Source organism: Protopterus annectens, chromosome 4.part1 (genome assembly GCF_019279795.1).
Source record: "Protopterus annectens isolate FY-2018-M chromosome 4.part1, PAN1.0, whole genome shotgun sequence".
Taxonomy (NCBI): Eukaryota; Metazoa; Chordata; order Ceratodontiformes; family Protopteridae; genus Protopterus; species Protopterus annectens.
The window spans coordinates 998979757-999000644 of record NC_056734.1 but is presented as its reverse complement, the minus strand read 5'-3'; the positions used below and the strand labels follow the sequence as shown (position 1 = coordinate 999000644).

General features: G+C 43.1%; 1 protein-coding gene across 7 annotated transcripts in view; it reads right to left on the bottom strand.

The window, feature by feature from the left end:
* The window catches only part of RUBCN (rubicon autophagy regulator), a 2564006-nt gene that overhangs the window by 2381860 nt on the left and 161258 nt on the right, over nucleotides 1–20888 (bottom strand). For all 7 annotated transcript variants that reach the window (XM_044070705.1, XM_044070707.1, XM_044070708.1 and 4 more), the window contains exon 2: nucleotides 5070–5223. In XM_044070705.1, coding sequence (XP_043926640.1) covers nucleotides 5070–5223 — 154 coding nt within the window. The remainder of the gene's footprint in view (nucleotides 1–5069; nucleotides 5224–20888) is intronic.

The following is a 20888-nucleotide window of genomic DNA, read 5'->3' as shown; positions in this document are numbered from 1 at the left end:
ATAAAATAACAAAAACACACAGACACACACACACACACACACACACACACACACACACACACACACACACACACACACACACACAATGGTTAAGGTGTTTGCCTTATAAACACAAGGTGCAGGGTTTGAGTCTCACAAGGGAAAAATTTAGTTAGACTTAAAATGGCTTGCAAGGGCACTTAGCCTAGTACTAATCTATGAACCTACGAGTTACTTTAACATCTCAAAATCACTCTGACTGTTTCTTATAGAATTGTAATGTTTTCTACAATATGGCTGTCAATATGGCTTGACATATCAACGTGACATTATTTTTCTTCAAACTTTTCTCCTTTCCATAATCCATTTCAAGTCTTTGTTATACAAGTCATGCTACACATAAGGAAGTAGTGGTGTATTCCCATTCCATTGACATATAATAGGATTAGTATAATTATTGTCATCTTATATACTGTCTATAACAGGAATGCTTCTTTTATTTCTTGAATGACCCTCATTTGTATGCGTCTCAGGGCTTGTTTTATAGTAAAATAAGGGGTTATACAGCTGCAATGAAAACAGTTGCTAAACTGCAGGCCTTTGCTCAAAGCATCAGTTTGTACAATTGACAGCCCCGCCCCCTGCACTTTGGAAAATGTACAAATACTTTACAAGAAAAAATATTTTCTGAGTTTCCCCTAAATGTCACAGACATCTTTGATACTACATTCAAGTCGTCTTAAAATGTATGGTAGTATAAACATCAACAATTTAAAGTTTAATGCTTAGCATTTCAACACTGCAATGCTGCTTATGTAGATTTGTCAAAAGACGTGACAACTGCCTTTAAACCACTAAGTGATCTAATTGTTCCATTTTGCTATAAAGTGCATGGCTACATTGGAAGCAGCTGTGAATCAGTTTTAAGTTACCTTCCTCTCTGCAATAAAGACAATGGAAAACAGTTTCACTCCTCTCTTTCTTGTTTACAGCAGCATGAGCTCCTGACTACAAATTTCTCTGTTTGTGGCATGCCATGCAAGTGTAGAGAAATTCCTCTGCAAATTATGTGAGAAATTAAGCTTACAAAAAGTGAGTGGTCTTTCCCTTCCTTTGATACCAAAGTGTGGAAATGAAAGGTTTATAATGTACAATAAGGTTTCATGGAACCTGCTCAGTGCTAGAATCACACTGTAGGGAGAAAAGCAACCTAAGAGTTGAGTTTAACTATAGAAGAAGTTGGAGTTTTCCTTTAAAAAAGAATAACAGTGGGTGGGAACCCAAAAGGAAACCAACCTATCCAATTCAGGGAGAAGGCATACGTCATCCAGGCTCTTGGAGTTGCAAGCTTTGAACAAAACAGTCTTAGGAGCCTGTTCAATAGGTCCATCTCAGGTACACTCCCATCTGCTGGTTATATCTAAGAAAGTTTTCCTGTGTAGCAACCATCCACCGGGGCCTGCATACATCCTTCTCAGTTAGTCCACTACCACATTCTGATCTAAGGGGATGGATGTGGCTTTCAGAAATATCTCTACTGCCACATCCCATGCCTCAATGGCTAATTTGCACAGTAGACAGAAAAAGGTCTCTCCTTGCTTGTGGATTTGCATCACTGCGTTGCATCTGAAAATAATTGTACAACCCCCCCCCCAACATGGCAGCAGAAAGGTTTGAAGGCCATTATTTCTTTGATGTTGATGCGTTTTCTTTCCTTCTGCATGGAAACAAGATACAGTGATTTTCAACTGGTAAAGGTGTCAGCTGTTCTTCTTTCGGCTCTTCCCGGTTAGGGGTCGCCACAGTGGATCATCCGTCCGCTCATGATTGGCAGTGGAGTTTTTACAGTGTCAAGTTGCCATCCCGGCACCCAACCTTCCACAGACGGCACACACACACACACACACACACACACACACACACACACACACACACACACACACGGCCAATTTAGAGTGTCCAATCCACCTACTGCATGTCTTTGGGATGTGGGAGGAAACCCACGCGACTACAGGGAAAACATGCAGACTCTGCACAGAAGGCACCCCATCCGAGAATCGAACCAGAGAACCTCTTGTAAAGGTGTCAGCTCTACTGTTTCTTAATTACCACTGTAACTTTCTCATGTGGAGGCATGCCCAGGGCACCATCAAAATGCATGCTGTCATGTGTCCTAATAATCTCAGGTACTCTGTGACCTTTTCTTTTTGGAAGAATTGAAAAAATAAATCTGGTTTCCTCCTACTGCAAATCATAGAATTTTTTTTTTTACTTATGGGGATATGAAGATATGCATCATTTAAATCCACAACTGCCATGAAAGTGCCTTATGGAATCAAAAGTTACAGGCCTTGCAAGGTACGCATTTTGAATTTTGGCACCTTCAAGAATGTGCTTACATGCCAAAGCTCTATGATGGGTCTCCAAGTACTCTTTTTCTTGGTCCCAGAACAATTTGTAATAAAACCCTGAGTCCCCCCTCCCCACAGGCACTTTTTCTATGGCTCCAGTGTGTAACATTTCCTTGATTACCTGATGTATAATCTGAAATCTGGTCCCTTGGAACTGGTGTCACATCTCTAACCTGACATTCTGCAGAAATTGTAGACTATCCTACTTTTAGGAAGCTTAGCACAGACCTGTCCTGAATAACTGTCTCTTAATTCCCTATAAAAGCAGACAAGCTTCCTCCATGTTTATGGAGGAGTGTGGAAGAGGTTAAAGTGTGCTAGCGGCAAGGGGGGAGGTCAAAGTGGATTCACTGGGGGAAGGGTCTTGGCCTTGGGGTCCCCCATTTCTCTTGAGTTTAGCTTGCCACTCTTTATTGTGCTTACTTTTCCCCCTCTGCCAGATCAGGTGACTTCCAGTACGAATTAGTGGACCAGGACTTGACTAAAATTCCTATTCTACCAAGGTACAAAGGTATAAAAATATCTGCCTAATAGACTGGCTAGTTAATCTTTCTCCCCCAGTTTCTTGCACCTCTCTTGAGCAGGAGATGAGAAAAGCAAATTCTTACATAATAGGGCACTAAGGATCTCTGACTTCAGACTGTCCGATAGTTGTGGGTAGGAAGTCCTCAAATAAAGACCTAGTTATACATGGCCTGCAAAATGCATCCACAGCATCAAAACCACATCAGCTTCAACAGGGTAGCTTGGGAGGACAGCACAAAAGGGCTGGTACATTAAAGTCCTAAGGAAAAAAAAGCATGTTAGCAGCTGTGTACATTTTTCCCATATCTGTCTATAACTCTACTCTATCATTTGGGATATTATGCCTGGTTGAAGCCAAAATTCCTCTCTTGCTAGGATCCAGAGATACCACATTCAGATTAGTTAAAGGATTTCTATTTTTGTACCAATAAGAATCGGTGACCCTACAGAACTGCTCAGGTTTCACAGGAACAGTAGGAATCTAGTCTGGATCTAGGGATGTATTTTCAAAGTCATTCTCCAATACCTCAACCACTGGAAGAACAAGCTAGCAGTATAGTTTCACAGAGACCCATGAAGACCCAATACCTCTGCTGGCCTCCAGAGTATTCCTTGGAATCCCAATGAAAGGTCTCTTTCATTCTGTTTAAAGTATCCCCACAGGAGAAGTCCTCTGGAAGGGAGGCAAAGGACAAGCTGCCTTCAGTGTTCGACTCTAGGGCCTCTGCTGATGGGATCCCGGTTAGTTCATCAGCATCAGAATCAGAAGAGTCAGGTTCTACCACAGGGGGATCCACCCTTCTCTTTTTAGAGGGGACTGCTGACACTGATGGCATATCTGGCTCAGACCTCTTGGGTTTTAAGACATCAGGGCTTAAGCTAACTGACCCAAGGTTAGGTCAAGACAATAGGCAGAGGCAAGCCTGGCTGCACCTCCTTGGGCTTTGATGTCTTGTCTCCTTTAAGTCCTCTGGTCTCAAACAAGAAACTGAAACTTCAATAGTTACTGGGAAACTTCTCCCAAATGTAAAGGAATCCCACCTTCCACCTACAAAATCAACATGTGGACCTCTGTGGTACTTCGGGAACATCAGTCTAGGAGGACATATTAGACACCAGGACCAGCAGATCAGCTGCACCAGAGGCCTCAGCCACAACAGATTCTGTACTGGAAGGTTGCAAAAGTACCTCACCTAGTACACAATAGCCAGACCACAGAAACCTTGAGATATCAGTTATGTCCATAGTTTCCGTTTTCTTCTCCTGCTTTTCTGTTTCTTTTTTATTGGAAAGTTCCTAGTGGCCTTGGTCAATGTCATGGCAGCGCCTAATTAGGATCATATTCTCTTTTGGCAGCAAACTTCTAGTGACATCACTGGCAATTACAGACTGCCATTAGGGTAAATTGCAGACAGTGGAATGGAAGTATTCATTGTGGTCCAGTCAGAGGCAAAAAAAAAAAAAAAAACACTTAGGGTGATGGTCGTTAAGCAGAATTTGCTTAATGCAAATGAGGCAATTATTGACTTCAGATATGATTTCCTGAGAGATAAAACTCTCAGACATCACTTACAAATACAGCAGAAATAAAGGATAAGTTCAGCTAAAAGATGGACTACACTCTATTGTATTACAGATGCTACTGCACATCAAGGAAGATCTGAAGATGACACTGACTGAAAGACTAGCCAGCTGCAGGCTACTATCAGAGAAGGATATTCCAAGAGTGAAGACTACAACAGCAAATAATACAAAGAACATCCCTTTCTACTTTATATCACAACTGTCTCCCACCTACAACCACAAAACACATTTTTTTTTTGCTCAACAAGTAAACAGCAACCTACCTCAGCCATAATGGTCACATCTCCTTCTGAGACCAAGTCAAATCTTTTTGTACAAGCCAGTTTTGACATGTACTTAACTTACAATACATTCCAGCCAACTTTAAACAGACAAGTAAACCCTGCCAAATGGGCTACTACTGGTGATGTAACCCAACACAGCGACAATATTTATGGTTAAGAGGGGATCTCAGCTACAATCTTCTTTCTTAAAAAAAGGTTAACTAACTTCAGGAAGCTGACAGTCATGTTTTTGTATGAGTTTCCGAGTAGGAAAGTTATGTAAATCATGTTTATTTAGGAGACGTACCTTGTCCTGAATCAGCCCATAACATAATATGTTGTTCATGTCCCGAAAAAGCCGTTCTAAGCCTCCATACTTGCTCCAAACATTGGGATGATTTGTAGAGACCAGACCTTCTACTGTAGTTTTCAAACTACTCAGCAACTTCCAGTGCACGGTTCTGAAAAAATAAAAATTAGCTCAGCACATTATGCAACACTGTCACAAGTAATGTACTTCTCTAAAGTACCAAAGGATAAAACTCTACATTAAATAAACCGAGGTAGTACTAACACAGAATGTGTTATGACTTCCAAAATAGCTGCACAATGATTAACAACTTAATTTCAGATCTCCCAGTGTGAAATGACTATATTACACAAGATTACATGCATATTGCATTCAATAGCTTTAATACTTGACAAAAAAACTTTTAAAGAAAATGAAAAATGTTAACTCATTCTTCTGGTACCCTAAAAAGCTGTGAATTGCTTATACAAATCATGCAAGACTATGGCAGTATGCTGGTATGCAGAATCTCGTTCTATTGCTGCAAATGTTAGCTCTATACTCTGGATAGACTCAACTTGCACTAGTCAATAGAAAACCATTCAGAAGCAGATTTTACAAAATTCTTGCAAGTTGATAAATTAGAAATATGCAACAATCCTTTCTCTGATTAATAAAACTTACCTTAGAAGGAAATTAATTTATATCTTTAGACTCTACATATATTAAATTAACTCTTAAAACAGTTAACTCCATTAACATCAAAATAGAAATTTTTATGCTTTCCCATTGCACACACCTCTAGATTTAAGGAAACTCAGAAAAATGTTAAAATGAATTTACTAAAAATAAAAGGATTAGTATTATGGTCTAACTGCTTTGAAAAAGGAAAAGCTAAGTTGTCAGAATATTTAATGAAAGATTATAAATTGGATAACTCTGTTAGATCAGTTAATATTATTCATCAGTAAGGAATTAAATGAATTTGTAGATAATATGAGTGAACAGGAATAGAACTCTAATCCCCATTTATATGAACGCTATCAAAGGTAAACTGATCTACAAAGAAAGCTTGTACATGTTATACAAGTTAATTATAAATAATAACAATAATTCTTATGCAAAATTCTGGAATTTCTTAGACAGTGGATTGAGTGACACAATAGATGGTAAGAATAAAACTTTGTTACTCAAATCAGTTAGTCAACCTTATTCAAGTTTATACTAGAAAGTTTTTATGTGGAAATATGCACACAGAATGTCTTACTATAAAATCTCAAGTTTAGTGAAATATAATCTCTTAAATGTAGTGAAATATGACTTTCTCAGTCTGTTGGAGATGTAGTAAAGATGTAAAAGCTGGCTGGACACAAGTTTATGGATTGTGAAAAATTCAATGTATATTGGGAAGAGAGAGATTGGTATGTTTAAGGGATTAAGGTCTGATAATTGTTCTTTAACTAGATTAACAATATTTCCATAGGCTAGATTTAGACTTGCTGAATCTAGACACTTTGGCATTTTATGAGCACTAAAGCCAGCCATCTTATATTAAGGGGGCCCTCCTGCACCCTTGTGGCAGAAGAGTGTAGTCACATCACAGACCTACCCGAGTTGGGGATTCTTGGAACAGGGGCTCAGTCTTGGGCTTTCCTATTGGGTGGATTGTTTAAAAACTGTTTTACTTAACTGATACTTAAGCACAGCATTTGCTGGGGTTTGTGCTCAGTTTACCAGAGCTGATCAGAATTTGGCATACTTAGCCAGAGATCTGAAGTCAATCTGAATGAAATCCAAGGCATCCTGTGAATTCTACTGAAATATAAGTATTTTTATAACCTGCTTTGCACTTTTAAAACTGTTTGCTACTGTTTTGCTGCCTACTTTAAACTGTTTTTATTGTTCCGCAGTGGTGCAGCGGTAGCGTTGTTGCCTCACAGCAAGAGGTTTTCCCGTTCGATTCTCGGCTTGGGTTGGGAGTGCCTTCTGTGTGGAGTCTGCATGTCCTCCCTGCGGTCGGAGTGGGCATTCGAAAGACATGCGTTGAATGGGCGTGCCTTCATTGAAGGCTGGGCATCGGGCTGGCAACTCGACACCATAAAAAACAACTGCCAATCATTAGTGGACCGGAGTTCCGCTGTGGTGACCCCTAACCGGGAAAAGCCGAAAGACAAACAACAACAGTGTTTTCTGCACTGCCTTTATACAGTACTAATTTATTTGTTTCCCAGGAAAGTCTGACTGGGCAAGGTTGTCCATTTTCAGCAGAGGCTGAAACCTCAATGTACAGCATTTTTATAAAATTTGTATAAAAGAAACATACAATATTTTAGAAAAGAAATATACGAAATTTGTTAGACAACTTCACGAGTACAAGTAGTACATGAAGAAACAAATATGCAAGACATAGCTATGTATAACAACATTCATCAGAAGAGTAACTTAATACATAATACCATGAACTATGATACAGACTGTATTTCATGGGGTTATATATGTTTGAAGCTATAGCATGCTGTAGTGTGATTCTAGATAAAGGGGGGTGTTGGAGACAAAGCAAGAGTTTGAAGAAGTTAGCCAGAGTCAGAGCATGTACATATTCAAGATTCGGTGAGGTAAGATTTTAGTTGATTTTTAAAACTAATTTTGCTTGCCTGAGTCCTGATTTCAAATGGGAGAGAGTTCCACATCTTTGCAATAGTGCCGGAGTAAAGGGGAGTCTCCTGAGTTATATCTGCTTTTGGAAACGTCAACCAGCCCTTTTGTTGGTGGACCTTAGCAGTCAGCTACTGGAGTAATGGTTAATTAAGCCATGTAAGGCTGGGGTTTTGTTGGGATGGCAGAGAATTTAGTGAGCTACAGTAAGTTTGCTTAGGGTCAGTAAATTTGTTAATTCAAGCCATGAACGCTTTTGAAGGGCTAAGCAATGGTAAGATATGTAGGAAAAATCAGTAGCAAATTTCACTATCTTGTTGTAACAACTGGATAGCTTGGTTAAAATCACCTTTATTTAGGTTAACTAGAAAAGTGGACGCATAGAGTAATGTAGAGAATAAGTGGGTTCTTGCTATGATAGATTTACTATTGGGGGCCAGACAGTTTTTACATCTACAGGGTGTACCTATTTTTTTATGCACTTTTGTTATGGTTTGAGGTATGTGCTTGTTGAATTTCATGTTTTGGTCTCTGATGACACCCAGTAGCTTGGCATTTGCAACTGCTGCGATATAGGTATTGTCGGAGGTGATAATTATAAAATATGGAATGGGATTTGAGCTGGGGTTTTTTTTGGGTTGAGTATTACTTGAGTGTCTGATAATCAGGTTTCAATGGCTGTGAGGATTCTTGGGTTGTTTTCTATAGGAGTTGGAGAATGGGGGGGCTGAACAGATTAGGGTAGAGTCAGGGTATTGAACTAAGCTTGCATGGAGGGTGGCTTTATGAAGGTTATTGGTGAAAATTGTAAAGAGCAGGGGTCAGAGTATAGATCCTTGGTACTCGCCTAAGGTGACAGGCAGAAAGGGGGATACAGAGTCCTGCCACTTAACGGCTTGCTTGCAGTTTGAAAGACAGTCCTTAAACCACAGGAGTGTAGTGTTATTTAGTTTAAGTTCTAAGACAGACGTCAGAAGTTTGTTATGGGAGACAGTATCAAATGCTTTGGAGAGGTCCAAAAAGACTGCTGATACTAAACTGCCTGCATTCCGCTGTTGATTAACGTGGTTGGTAAAGTGGAAAAGAGCAGCGGTGGTGCTGTACTTGAACTTATAGCATAGGCTAGATTCAGACTTGCTGAATCTAGACTGATTGGTACTTTCTGAGCACTAAAGCCAGCCATCTTACACTAAGAGGTCCCTCCTGCACCCTTATGTCAGAAGAGTGCAGCCAAGGACCCACTTGTAGTAAAACTGTTACAGTATAAGATCCATTTGTATTTTAAAAATGCAACAGGGTGTAATTATAGTGTAGCAAATTACCTGAAACTGATTGAGCTTACTCTCCATTGTTTACCAGTCTCGGATCTGGTTCTACCCACTTCATTCGCTCTTGCACCACTCGGCCTCACTCAGCTCCCCTACCCTGCCCCCATACCCACCCCCACCTTCATCACATTTATACCTAACCAGACCACATCCTTCCTCCCCTCAGCCAACCACACACATTTCCCACCAAATCTCCACCGCCTCTTCTTCCATCCCTACCATTTCACTACCCCCTCGCACAATGTCATGACTGAAAGCCTTCTTATCCAGTGCTCTCCTACTCCACTTTCTCTACCTGATGCACAACTCCACCTCCCCCAAATCAAGCACCATCAATCATCACCACTCAACTACTCTCCCACTTTCCCCATTCTACCAACCCACACACACCTATGTGGACATCAGCCCACAGCTATACAACATACCAACCTCGCTCCTCTTACCAAACTCATACACACTCACTGTTCTAAACCCTCAACTCTCAGATATCTCAAATTGACCAACAAGCTCAGACACAACTTCTACTACACTGTATTGCACAATTAAAACTCTAGACTGACCTCCACCCCAAACTAGGACCTCAAACTAACTCCACTCCCAACCCAAAAGTTCCCTCACCTAGCCCTCAAACAAAGCTAAATCAGTAGCCTACCATCACCATCCCCTCTCCCATGTCCAAAACTAAATACAGACCTGCTCTTTATCAACTTCAATCTCCGCAACATCTTAAGTACAATTACAGAATTCCATGCTACCCTAAACACCTACTCACCTGACATTGCTGCAAAAACTGAAACCTGGTTAAAGCCCCATATCATGGATAAAAACACTACTACTGGCCTTAACATAATATGACTAGACAGACTTAAAAGAGGTGGTGGTGCCGCCATTATATTTAAGGACACCCTCAAAATTGAACAGTTAAATTGTCCCCCAACTGATCTACCTAAAGCTGAAATCCTAGCTACATGCCTAGAAATAAACCCAAACAATTCTATAATTATCATAACCATCTATCCCCCCCCCCGGCAACAACCTACCCACCATTGAATTCTACTTTCTTGGGCAGCATCAAATTTCAACCAAGAAACTATAATTCTAGGTTATTTCCACTTAGATTGGCACTCATGTTCATCCAGCAACACCTCCCATTTTCTAAACCTTTTAAATTTCACCCAAACCATATCATGTCCAACTCAAACAAACATTCCAAAAGGCAGTCAACCTTAGATTGGATACTAACTAACAAACTCAGCCTGTTACCTAGCTCTGTCAGTGACCACTCTCCAACCTTCCTGTACAGGAAATGGGTCCACACCCAAACCAACATAATATGTAGATTCATCCATAGCAAGAACAATTTCTCTCCTTCCACTTTTAACCTACTACTTCAACAAAGCAACTGGTCACCACTTAGTAGCCTCCCACTTGATCATGATGTTCAGTACTCCAACAATACCCTTCTTAATATACTAAAGCTTGCACCCTCAAGACAAATTAGACCAAAGCCTACGAACCTACTCTGGCTAACAAAAGACACTAAATTACTACTCAAACAAAGAGACAGGGCTTGGTTAACTTACCACACCACCAAAGATAGAGCAAACGTCATCACATATCAACAACTCCGTAATCTAAAAAATAAATAAAATCAGACAAACAAAACTACTTCCATATGTGCCATACCACCAAAACAACCCCCAAAAATTCTGGAAAGACATTAACAATCTCCTTAACCCTGGTTATACCCCAGCCCCTCCACCAGTTACCACAAATGTAAATGACCCTACTGCAAAACAATTCAACGCACACTTTATTAAATCACTTTACTGCTGGGCAACCAGCTTAACCAACCTCTAACGCCACATCCTCAACTCCCCCATCCCATTCACATTTACACTGATTCAAACAAGCTACATAAAATCACTCCTTTCCAAGCTTAAACCCTGCTGTCTAGCAGCAGACCAACTATCCAATGAATTTCTTAAAATTACCGTCCCCACAATTGCCTATCCCATATCTGTCCTGATCAACAGCTCCACTGCAGAGCAATACATCCCCTCTCTCTGAAAAATATCTCGTATCATTCCCTTCCATAAAGTCGGACACGCTAAAGAACTAACCAACTACTGCCCCATAGCCATCCTCTCTCCTCTTGCCAAAGTCTTAGAAAAATGCATTCAAATCCAGCTCCTAAACCACCTCCTCAATCACAACCTCCTTTCACAACATGGTTTTAGACCAAAACATAGCACTAGTATTGCCCTTCTGTCTTTCACTAACACCATCCAACATCTCATAAATGAAGGACAAATGGTCTCATCCATTTTCCTTGATATGTCAAAAGCCTTTGACACCATATCCCACCAAATACTTCTCAACAAACTCTCATCCTATGGCCTTAGTTCATCAGCTCTATTCTGGTTTCATATCTATCTTTCCAAACGACAGCAAGCTACCAAATGGGAAAACAGCCTTCCCCCTTACTCCCCATGTCTGTTGGGGTAACCCAAGGTTCCATACTAGGTCCCCTCCTCTTTTACTAGGTCCCCTCCTCTTTTCAATATTTACAAATAACCTCAGAACTGCAACACAACTAGCCTCCATTGTCCAGTACGTTGACGATTCCAGAATTATATGCTCTGCCCCCCACTCCCCAGAACGCCAAATAAAAACCTCTTTTCAAGATATAGAAAACTATCTCGCAGAACTTATTCTAAACCCAAACAAAACTAAGATAATAGTCTTCAGAAACAACAAACCCAACTCACATCAGCCCTCTCAAACAATACTCTCCTCAAACGGTACCAAGACAGAACCCACAAGCCAAACCAAACTTCTGGGCATAACAATAGATGAAAACCTAAGATATGACAAGCACATTTCTCGCACTATCAAAAAAGTCCACTCCAAACTAGGCACCCTATTTTGAGCCAAACAATACCTTACAGAAACTGCCAGACTAGCCACTGCTCGCTCACAACTACTTTCCACCCTCCTTTACAAATCCCAAATATTTAATAATCTGTGAAAAACTGACCTTAATAACCTAGGATCCTGCTACAACAAATCGCTAAAGTTGCCACAGGACACCCATACAGAACCCACCACTGCACTGTACTTTCCCATCTCAACTCGCTAGACCTCCCTAACCTCCTTTCACTCAACCAGCTGACCACAGCCCACAAACTAATCTACCTACCCAATGATTGCCCTGCACTTTCCAAACTAATCCAACCCAATGAAAATATCAGATCACTTACATCTTCTAACAAACCAATGCTAAAGGTTATTCAACCCCACAACTCACATGGCACCTCCCTCTACTCTTATAACATTGCAAGCTCTGGAACACACTCCCTCAAACCATAGCAAAAAAAATACTAACTATCATGACTTCAAACAGCTCCTAAAAGAACATCTAGCAAAACATTGGCTTTGCTCCTGACGTACACCTGGCTAAGTCTACCCACTCCCTGACTATCTCCTAGTTCTGTTCATTTTAATCTCTAGCTTTTAACCTTGTGAAGTCTGTTTCTTACCACTTAGCTAATTTATTCAGTTTTAAACCAACAACTGGTTTTTGGACATATGTCCTACACAACATTATTGTTATATATCATGTATACTATATGGTGTCCTAAATCACTGTATACTCATGCATTCGGTTACCAGCTGCTACATTTGTCCTTGACCATAATTAATACTGTCAGCTGAATTATGTCCGCAGTGGTGGTGCTGCGGTAGCGTTGTCGCCTCACAGTAAGACGCTGTCCGGTTCGACTCTCAGCTAGAGCGTCTTCTGCGTGGAGACATGCGTGAATGGGCATACCTTCGTTGAAGGTTGTGCATTAGGGCTGGCAACTCAGCACGTAAAAATCAACTGCCAATCATTAGAAGACCGGAGTTCCGCTGTGGCGACCCCTAACAGGGAAAAGCCGAAAGACACAACAACTATTATTCAATCACAATTAATTTTTGTCAGTGCTCCTACTACTGTAGTAATAAGAAGTTATGTACCTACCATAACGTTCCATGTTAGTTGTCTTCTTCTCGCCTTCTTTCTTGCTGGATGGGTTCGGAGCCGATCCTCGGCTCCGACTCAGCCAATACTAAAAGCTCGAGAGCTAATTCCACCGGCTCGAAGCTCACCTATATCCCACAATGCTAGGCGGTAACTACTCAGATCTCGTTTGATAGCTATACCAAGCAATCCTAGTCTCCATAGAATGGAGTAGGGAAACCCACCTCAAAACAATCTGCGTAAAGGAAAGGCAGACCTCAGTAAGGATAGAAGAGGTGGAAGAACGTGTGGGAATGACAACTTTCAGAAGAAAAACACAAAATAAATTCCAGTCGGTCTGTCCAGGCTTGGGGGAAGGAGGGGCGCCAAGAAAGAAGGGGCGAAGAAGACAACTAACATGGTACGTTATGGTAGGTACATAACTTCTTAATGTTAAGTTGTCAATCTCGCCTTCATTCTTGCTGCATGGGACCGCCCTAGCACCTTATCCCGGTGGCCTATCTGAACAGACTCTTGAGAACAGTGGAACCAAAATTGGCACGACTTCTGGAAACCATGTCCAATTTGTAATGTGAAATGAATGTATGAGGAGAAGCCCAGGTGGCTGCTGCACAAATTGAATCTATTGGCAGCCTATCCTGAAAAGCTACGGATGTAGCTAATGCCCTAGTTGAATGAGCGCTAGGTCTTGAGGGTAGTTTTTGATGTCTGATCTCATAGATGAAGGTAATTGTAGAGGTGAGCCATCTAGAGAGGGATACTTTAGTAACTGGAAGGCCCAATTTACCTTCCATATGACAGAAACAATTGATCAGATTTCCTGAATTGTTTAGTCCTGTCTAAGTAATATCTAAGTTGGCGATGAACATCCAAAAAATGTAGCTTTTGTTCCGACCTGTTTGAATAGTTAGGGAAAAAGACGGGAAGATCAATAATTTGGTTTAGGTTTATTTGAGAAGAAATTTTAGGCAAAAAGGATGGATTAGTACGGAGGGATACCATATCTTTGTGAAAAACTAAGTAAGGAGGACGACTGCACAGAGCATGGAGTTCGGATACCCTTTTTGCTGAAGTTATAGCTACCAGAAAAGTGTCTTCCAAGAAAGAAACTTCAGAGAACATGAAGCCGCCTTCAAGTGGGAAGAATTAAAGATGCCAGAACCAAGTTCAAATCCCACTGAGGCGGGGATCTTTGATTGGAGGTTTAAGAAGAAATACACCTTAAAAGGCTTTACAGAGTTTGTGAGCCATGATGCTAGACTCTGAAACACCAACATGAAAATTTGATATGGCAGCCAATTGAACTCTAATGGTTGATGCAGAAGATCCTAAATGAAAGAGTTCTGCTAGAAAGTCTAAAATAGACTGGATAGGTGCAGTAAAGGGATCTATGTTTTTTGATGTTGCCCAAAAGGAAAAACGTTTCCATTTGCTACTATAAATCTTCCGGGTAGAAGATTTATGAGAGGCTATCAAGATATCTCGGACTGAGCGGGATATTGAGGGAAGCCTGGCTAAGGTTGGAATCGGAGAAACCACACTGTGAGGTTTAGAGAAGGCAGAGATTGGTGCAGCTGACCCGATTGGTGGGTTATCAGATCTGGTACTGGGTCCAGATGCCAAGGCTGCTCCAAAAGGTAACGATGAAGAAAGGGAAACCATATCTGTCGAGGCCAGTAAGGAGCAATGAGGATCATAGTCACTCTCAAGGCGATGGCTTTCTGAATTAGTTGAGATATCAGTGGAAAGGGGGGAAAGGCATATAGAAGTCCCCGGGCCAATTGTGGACTAGAGCATCTCTGGTGGGATGGCCTGGTAACGGGAAGAGAGTGAAGAAGTCGTGACACTTGCTGTTTTGGGGAGTAGCAAAAAGATCGCAGCAAGGCTGGCCCCATCTTAGGAATACTTCTTCTAGAACTGATTTCTTTAGAGACCACTCGTGGGGCATGAGAATTGCTCTGCTCAATTTGTCTGCAATAACGTTGGATTTCCCGGGAATGTGCGTTGCTATCAGAAAACGCTGAGAAGAGATCGCCCATTGCCAAAGTCTGAGTGCCTCTCGACATAAAGGGTATGATCTGGTTCCGCCTTGTTTGTTGATGTACCACACTACGGACATGTTGTCCGTTTGAATTGCAATAGTCCCAGTGGGAAGAGAGTCGTGAAGGGCTTGCAACGCTAAAAGCACTGCTCTCACCTCTAAGACGTTTATGTGCAAGTGGCACTTGAAAGGTTGCCACGTGCCCTGGACTGTCCTGCCCTGATAATGCCCCCCCACCCGATCAGGGAGGCGTCTGTTGTCAACGTGGCGACTGGGGGGGGGGAGTGAAGGGTCTTCCTCGGAGAAGTTGAGGAGATGTGATCCACCAATACAGTTGATTCTTGCATGCTTGAGTTATCAATATGGTATGGGACATCGGGAGCTGTTGAAAGGACCATTGAGTAAACAGCATCCATTGGAGGATCCTCATGTGAAAGCGAGCTAAGGGGAGAAGGGGAATAGCTGCTGCCATGAGTCCTAGTACCTTCAAAACCAGTCTGGCTTTGACTTTGTTGCATTGTAAGAGAAGAGAAACTTGGTTCCGAATGTCTGACATCCTCTGCTCTGTGAGTCTGGCTGAAAGATTGAGTGTGTCTAAGGTGGCGCCTATAAAGACAATAGATTGACAAGGCGACAAAGCAGAATTTTCGAAGTTTATCGAAATGCCTAGAGCTTGGCAAGATTGAATGGTGAAGTCCCTGGATAGGAGAAGCTGATGTCTGGTGGTGGCGGTAAGGAGCCAGTCATCCAAATATGGAAACACCTGGAATCCTTGACGTCTCAAGTGAGCCGCGACCACTGCCATGCATTTGGTGAACACACGGGGGGCTGTAGTGAGACCAAAGGGCAGGGCCCTGAACTGGTAGTGACTGGCTCCTAGCCTGAAGCGGAGATATCTCCTGGAGCGTCTGTTCATTTTGATGTGGTAGTACGCGTCCTGAAGATCTAACGAGCACATCCAATTGTCCTGACCCAAGAAGGGTAGAATGGACTGTAGCGTGACCATCCGGAATTTTGTTTTCTTGACAAACTTGTTTAAGTAGCCGAGATCCAGTATGGGTCTCCAGTCCCCTGTTTTCTTTGGTACCAAAAAGAATTTGGAGTAGATTCCGGATCCTTGCTGGTCTGCCGGGACTGATTGGATAGCTCTTTTTGATAGCAGCTTTGAAATTTCTAATGCTGCTTGTTCCCTTAGACCGGGTGGAACATCTGGAAGGATCTTTTTGGTTGGGTTGGGATGTGAATAAAGGGAATTTTGTAACCCTCGGATATGATCGACTGTACCCATTTGTCTTGAGTAAGGGAAAGCCAGGCTTTTGGGTACAGTGATAACCTTCCCGACTGCCTCCGAAGGTGGACAGCCGGGCAGCCCCTCAGGGTGCTGAAAGGGTTTGTCAGAGAACATTTCTCTACTACCCTGGTTTTATGGACCTCCTCTGCCTCTAGGGCGGCATCTATTATTATTCCCCATCTGCCTCTAGAGGGGAATCGGCCTTGTCGTCAGATGAGACTCCCTGGGATTGTTTATGAACCACATCTTTCCTCCCCTTTGACCTTTGGGATAGGGTCTAGAAGGGTAGAAAACAGACTCCTACAGCAGAGAGAGTCTTACCTTCTACCTCGCACCTGGTCAATGTATCCTTCACCTGTGGACCAAACAAGGATGATCCATCAAAGGGAGAATTGGTGAAGGACGCCTTGAAAGGGTCCGCAAAGTTGCATAGCCACATCCAGGTGTGACGTCAGGCAACACCTGTGCTCGGCTCTACTCGCTCCATCTGCTGCATATGAGACCAGCCGCATGGAGGAGTTAACGATGGAATTTAGGGTTGCCAACTGGGAGTTCATTGTATCTTTGAACCCCTCAGCTGTAGGATCCTTTATCAGTTCACCCATATCCTTGAGTAAATCTCTCTGGAGACGAATGAAGTGGCATAAGTAGTTCAGCGACCGCATTGAAAAGGTTGCTGATGAAAACATCTGCTTGCCGTACCTGTCCATGGTCCTAGATTCCTTATTAGGAGGATGGACAGGAACCGAAGGATCAGCTAATTCCTTCTTTGTGGCCGCAGCCACCACCATGGCATCAACAGGGACACCTTTGGATAAAAAATATTTGTCTCTGGGGGCAGTAATAAATTTGGATGGTCTCCTCGGGGTGGGTTCCACTGAGTCAGGAGCCGTCCAAGCCCTCCTTGCCACCACTTCCATAAGGGGGTCAAAGGGAGGGGACACCCAGGAGGTAGAAGGGCGAGAGCCAAACGCCTCAAGATACACTGACTCATCCTTCGAAGGGTTAAGGGCTGGCCAGTTCCCCCTCTGTTTCAGGATTTCAAGGATGTCAGCAAAGGAGATATCCTCAGAGGGGGATCGAGGGGAACCTTCGGATTCCTCTAAGTCAGTGTCGGAGGTGACAGACTCAGGGGAGTCAATGTGCTTCCTCTTGCACTGCCTCTTCCTAGGGGGATCTCCTGCAGGGTCAGAAGAGACCTCGGAAGAGGAGGAAATTCCCAATGGGGAAACTTCAGGAGTTGGCTCTCTGCGGTCTGAGACAAGGGGGTGAGTAGAAATCACCGCAGGCACTGTAGATGGAGGGGCTGAAGGAGCTGACTGTGGGGCAGAACCTGGTTCTAGTACGCTCCGCATGACCTCGAAGGCACCCCTGTCAGGCAAGGCCCGAGGCCCCCGCTCCGAAGAGACAAGGACCTCCCCCGGCACCGACAGAGATGGCTCCGAAGCCGATGTCGGAGCCAAACTCACCAACGAGCCCGAGAGGGAGAGCGGGTCGGACAAGGGTCCGATGCCACTCGCCTCGAGCCGATGAGGGAAGCCCGGCCGAGATCCCTCCAAAGAGGAGATCGGAGCAGATGACGGAGCCGAAATGGAAGGTATCGGATCCGACGCACCGACAGTCATGGCTCCGACAAGCCTTAGCTACGAACTCGAAGGAGTCGGAGGAGGAATGTATTGGGGAACGGGAATAGCCACTGACTGGTGAGTCGGGCTATGGAGCATTTGGGCCAGTGCCTCGGACTTGAGAAGTCTACTCACTACCCTTTGCAAATCATGGTCGGATAATCTGGAAGACCGTGACGAATGAGTTTTGTGACTTCGTTCCGAAAGGAGAGGGGATCCTGGCGCAGAATGCACGGATCCGATAGAGGGGGATCTGGACCTCTTTCTCGATTGTGGCTCCGATAAAGGTATCGGAGCCGACAAAGTTTTATCAGCCTCGGCTCCAGCCGGAGCGGAGGTAACAGTATGGGGCTTAGGAACATCGGCTCCAGCCGGAGCCGATGTCGAAGCCGACTTAGATTTCTCAGCAGTCGACTCTGGAACAGGAGCCGACTGTTTAGAAGTTTTTGGAGGCTTCCCCGACACAGACTGAGTCGGGGGACCTTCAGGCTTTAATAAGCCCCGCAAGATGAGCTTATTCTTGCGTTCCTGCAGGACTCTAGGGCTAAACCCATGACAAAAAGCACAAGAGTCCTGCAGGTGCAAAGGCCCCAGTCAATACACACAAGAAGTGTGACCGTCTGTCAGAGACATTTTCTGACAGCACAAGTCACACTTCTTGAAGCCTGAGACCTTGTCTTTATACATAATACAACAAGAGAGCCTAACACACACAAACACACTACAGACACTCTCTTTAGAAATATATTAAAATAAATTTTAAGGTTAAACCACTAACACACACACACAAGCCCTTACAAAGAACTAATTTAGTAAAGGACTAGGGGGAGGGAAGGCCTAGAACAAGGAAAAAAAGGGAAAAGGGGCTCGACAAACAGGGGTCGATTTGTCTAAATTTTTAAATTAAACTGAAAAGTTTTGTATTAAAAATAAAAAAGGGGTTTTTAGAAGTACCTAAAGGTAAAACTGTAACTAACCTGCCTGAGCCGGTAGAAAACGCACTTCGTCAGCTATAGCGGCAAACGAGATCTGAGTAGTTACCGCCTAGCATTGCGGGATATAGGGGAGCCTCGAGCCGGTGGAATTAGCTCTCGAGCTTTTAGTATTGGCCGAGTCGGAGCCGAGGATTGGCTCCGAACCCATCCAGCAAGAATGAAGGCGAGATTGACAACTTAACATTATTAGTTTCCCTAGCAGTATTTTCTGCCAATATTGTTAATATGATTAGTATTATTAGTTTGTGTAACTGTAAACCAGGTCTCCACTGAAAATGGGCTTATGACCCAGCAGGACATTACCCGGTTAACACATGTAACAAACAAAAATCTGAGTGGGGGATTGTTGGAATAAAGGCTCAGTCTTGGGCTTTTCATAACTGCACATTGCACAATGGGGGTTAGCACTGCTGTGTATGCACGCAAAAAAAAAATAAGTCAAAATTTCTCTAGATAACTGCTAGGGAACCATCCTAAGCTTCCCTGCTTCTCAGCACACAACACAGTTGCAGAGCAGCCCAGCTGCACTTTTTGAGGCGCTGGTGCAGGTTTCTACCCCTAAACCTCCTCTAGATTAGCTAATTTTACAAGTTCTACAGCAAAACCCCCACCACTTATTATAGAACACACCTGACATAATGGAAGGTCAGTTTCCCACCATTTCTCTAGCCAGTCTGATTGACATGGGCATCCTGAAGCAATGTAGCAATTGCCTCATGTATGCAGACAACCTATTACTTCTAAAACATACAAATACAATATAGGAGAGATGTATCTATACTATGAATCTGGAATCAATGCTCTCTGTCTCATGTAACAACAAATCAAATACCAAGCAAGTGTCAGCTCTCACACTCCACCTCCCACACATACCAAGTACACAACATAAACCCATATGTGTGAAGGCCTCACTAGAAACATACCAAAAGACCAGAGACCTCCCAAGCGCAGACCTTCAGCACACAATACAGTCCCAACAGCACCCACTACACATAACACATGTATCAGTGTCTCACCCAAAATGACCCAAAGGCAAAACATATCTAAACCAAATGTCTTTGTCAAAGGTAACTACACAGCGAGACACACAGATGCCCCCCTCATTAAGCTGGACAAGGAGAAGGTCTCAGTCGGCTGCCGTCTGGTGTCAGGATCTGCCAAATCACACATGCACTCAAGTCTCTGAACAACAAGTACTGTTATGACTCTGTCATAGCCCATGTTGTCTACTTCTCTGAAGTACAGGCCAACACTAAGGGACACTGGCTAACAAAGTTCGCAGATGGCTGCAAACTGGGAGCCTTTACTGATTCCCCAAATGATGTGAATATTCTACAGAAAGGCCTTACAGAAACAGATGCTTGGTGCCAGAGCCATGGGCTCAAGCTTAATGCCAAGAAATGTATAGTTATCAAAAATACCACTCATCAAATGTACAGTTATCCCCTTTGGGAAAAAACATGTACCCATGAATTACCACATAGGTGGCAGTACACTAAACACCGAAAGTGTGATGACAGACTTAGGGACACAGGTGGACAGTGGTCTCACCTTCGATAACCACATTGTGACAACAGTCAGGAAATCCTTCTATATGGCACACCTCATCACCAAGGGCTTTTCATCCAGAAAAAAGCGGTCATTGTCCCACTGTACTCATCCCTCATTAGACCCATTATAGAGTACAATGCCCAGTTTGGTATGTACCTCACAAGACATCTGCAACAGCTGGAAAGGCTGCAGAAATACCTCACTAAAAGAATCAGAGGCCTAAAGCAGATGCTCTATCCTGACCGTCTAAAAAACCTCCAGCTATACTCTGTGGCATATCGTCTACTCAGAGGCGATCTCTGCTTAACATACAAGGCCATGTCAAAC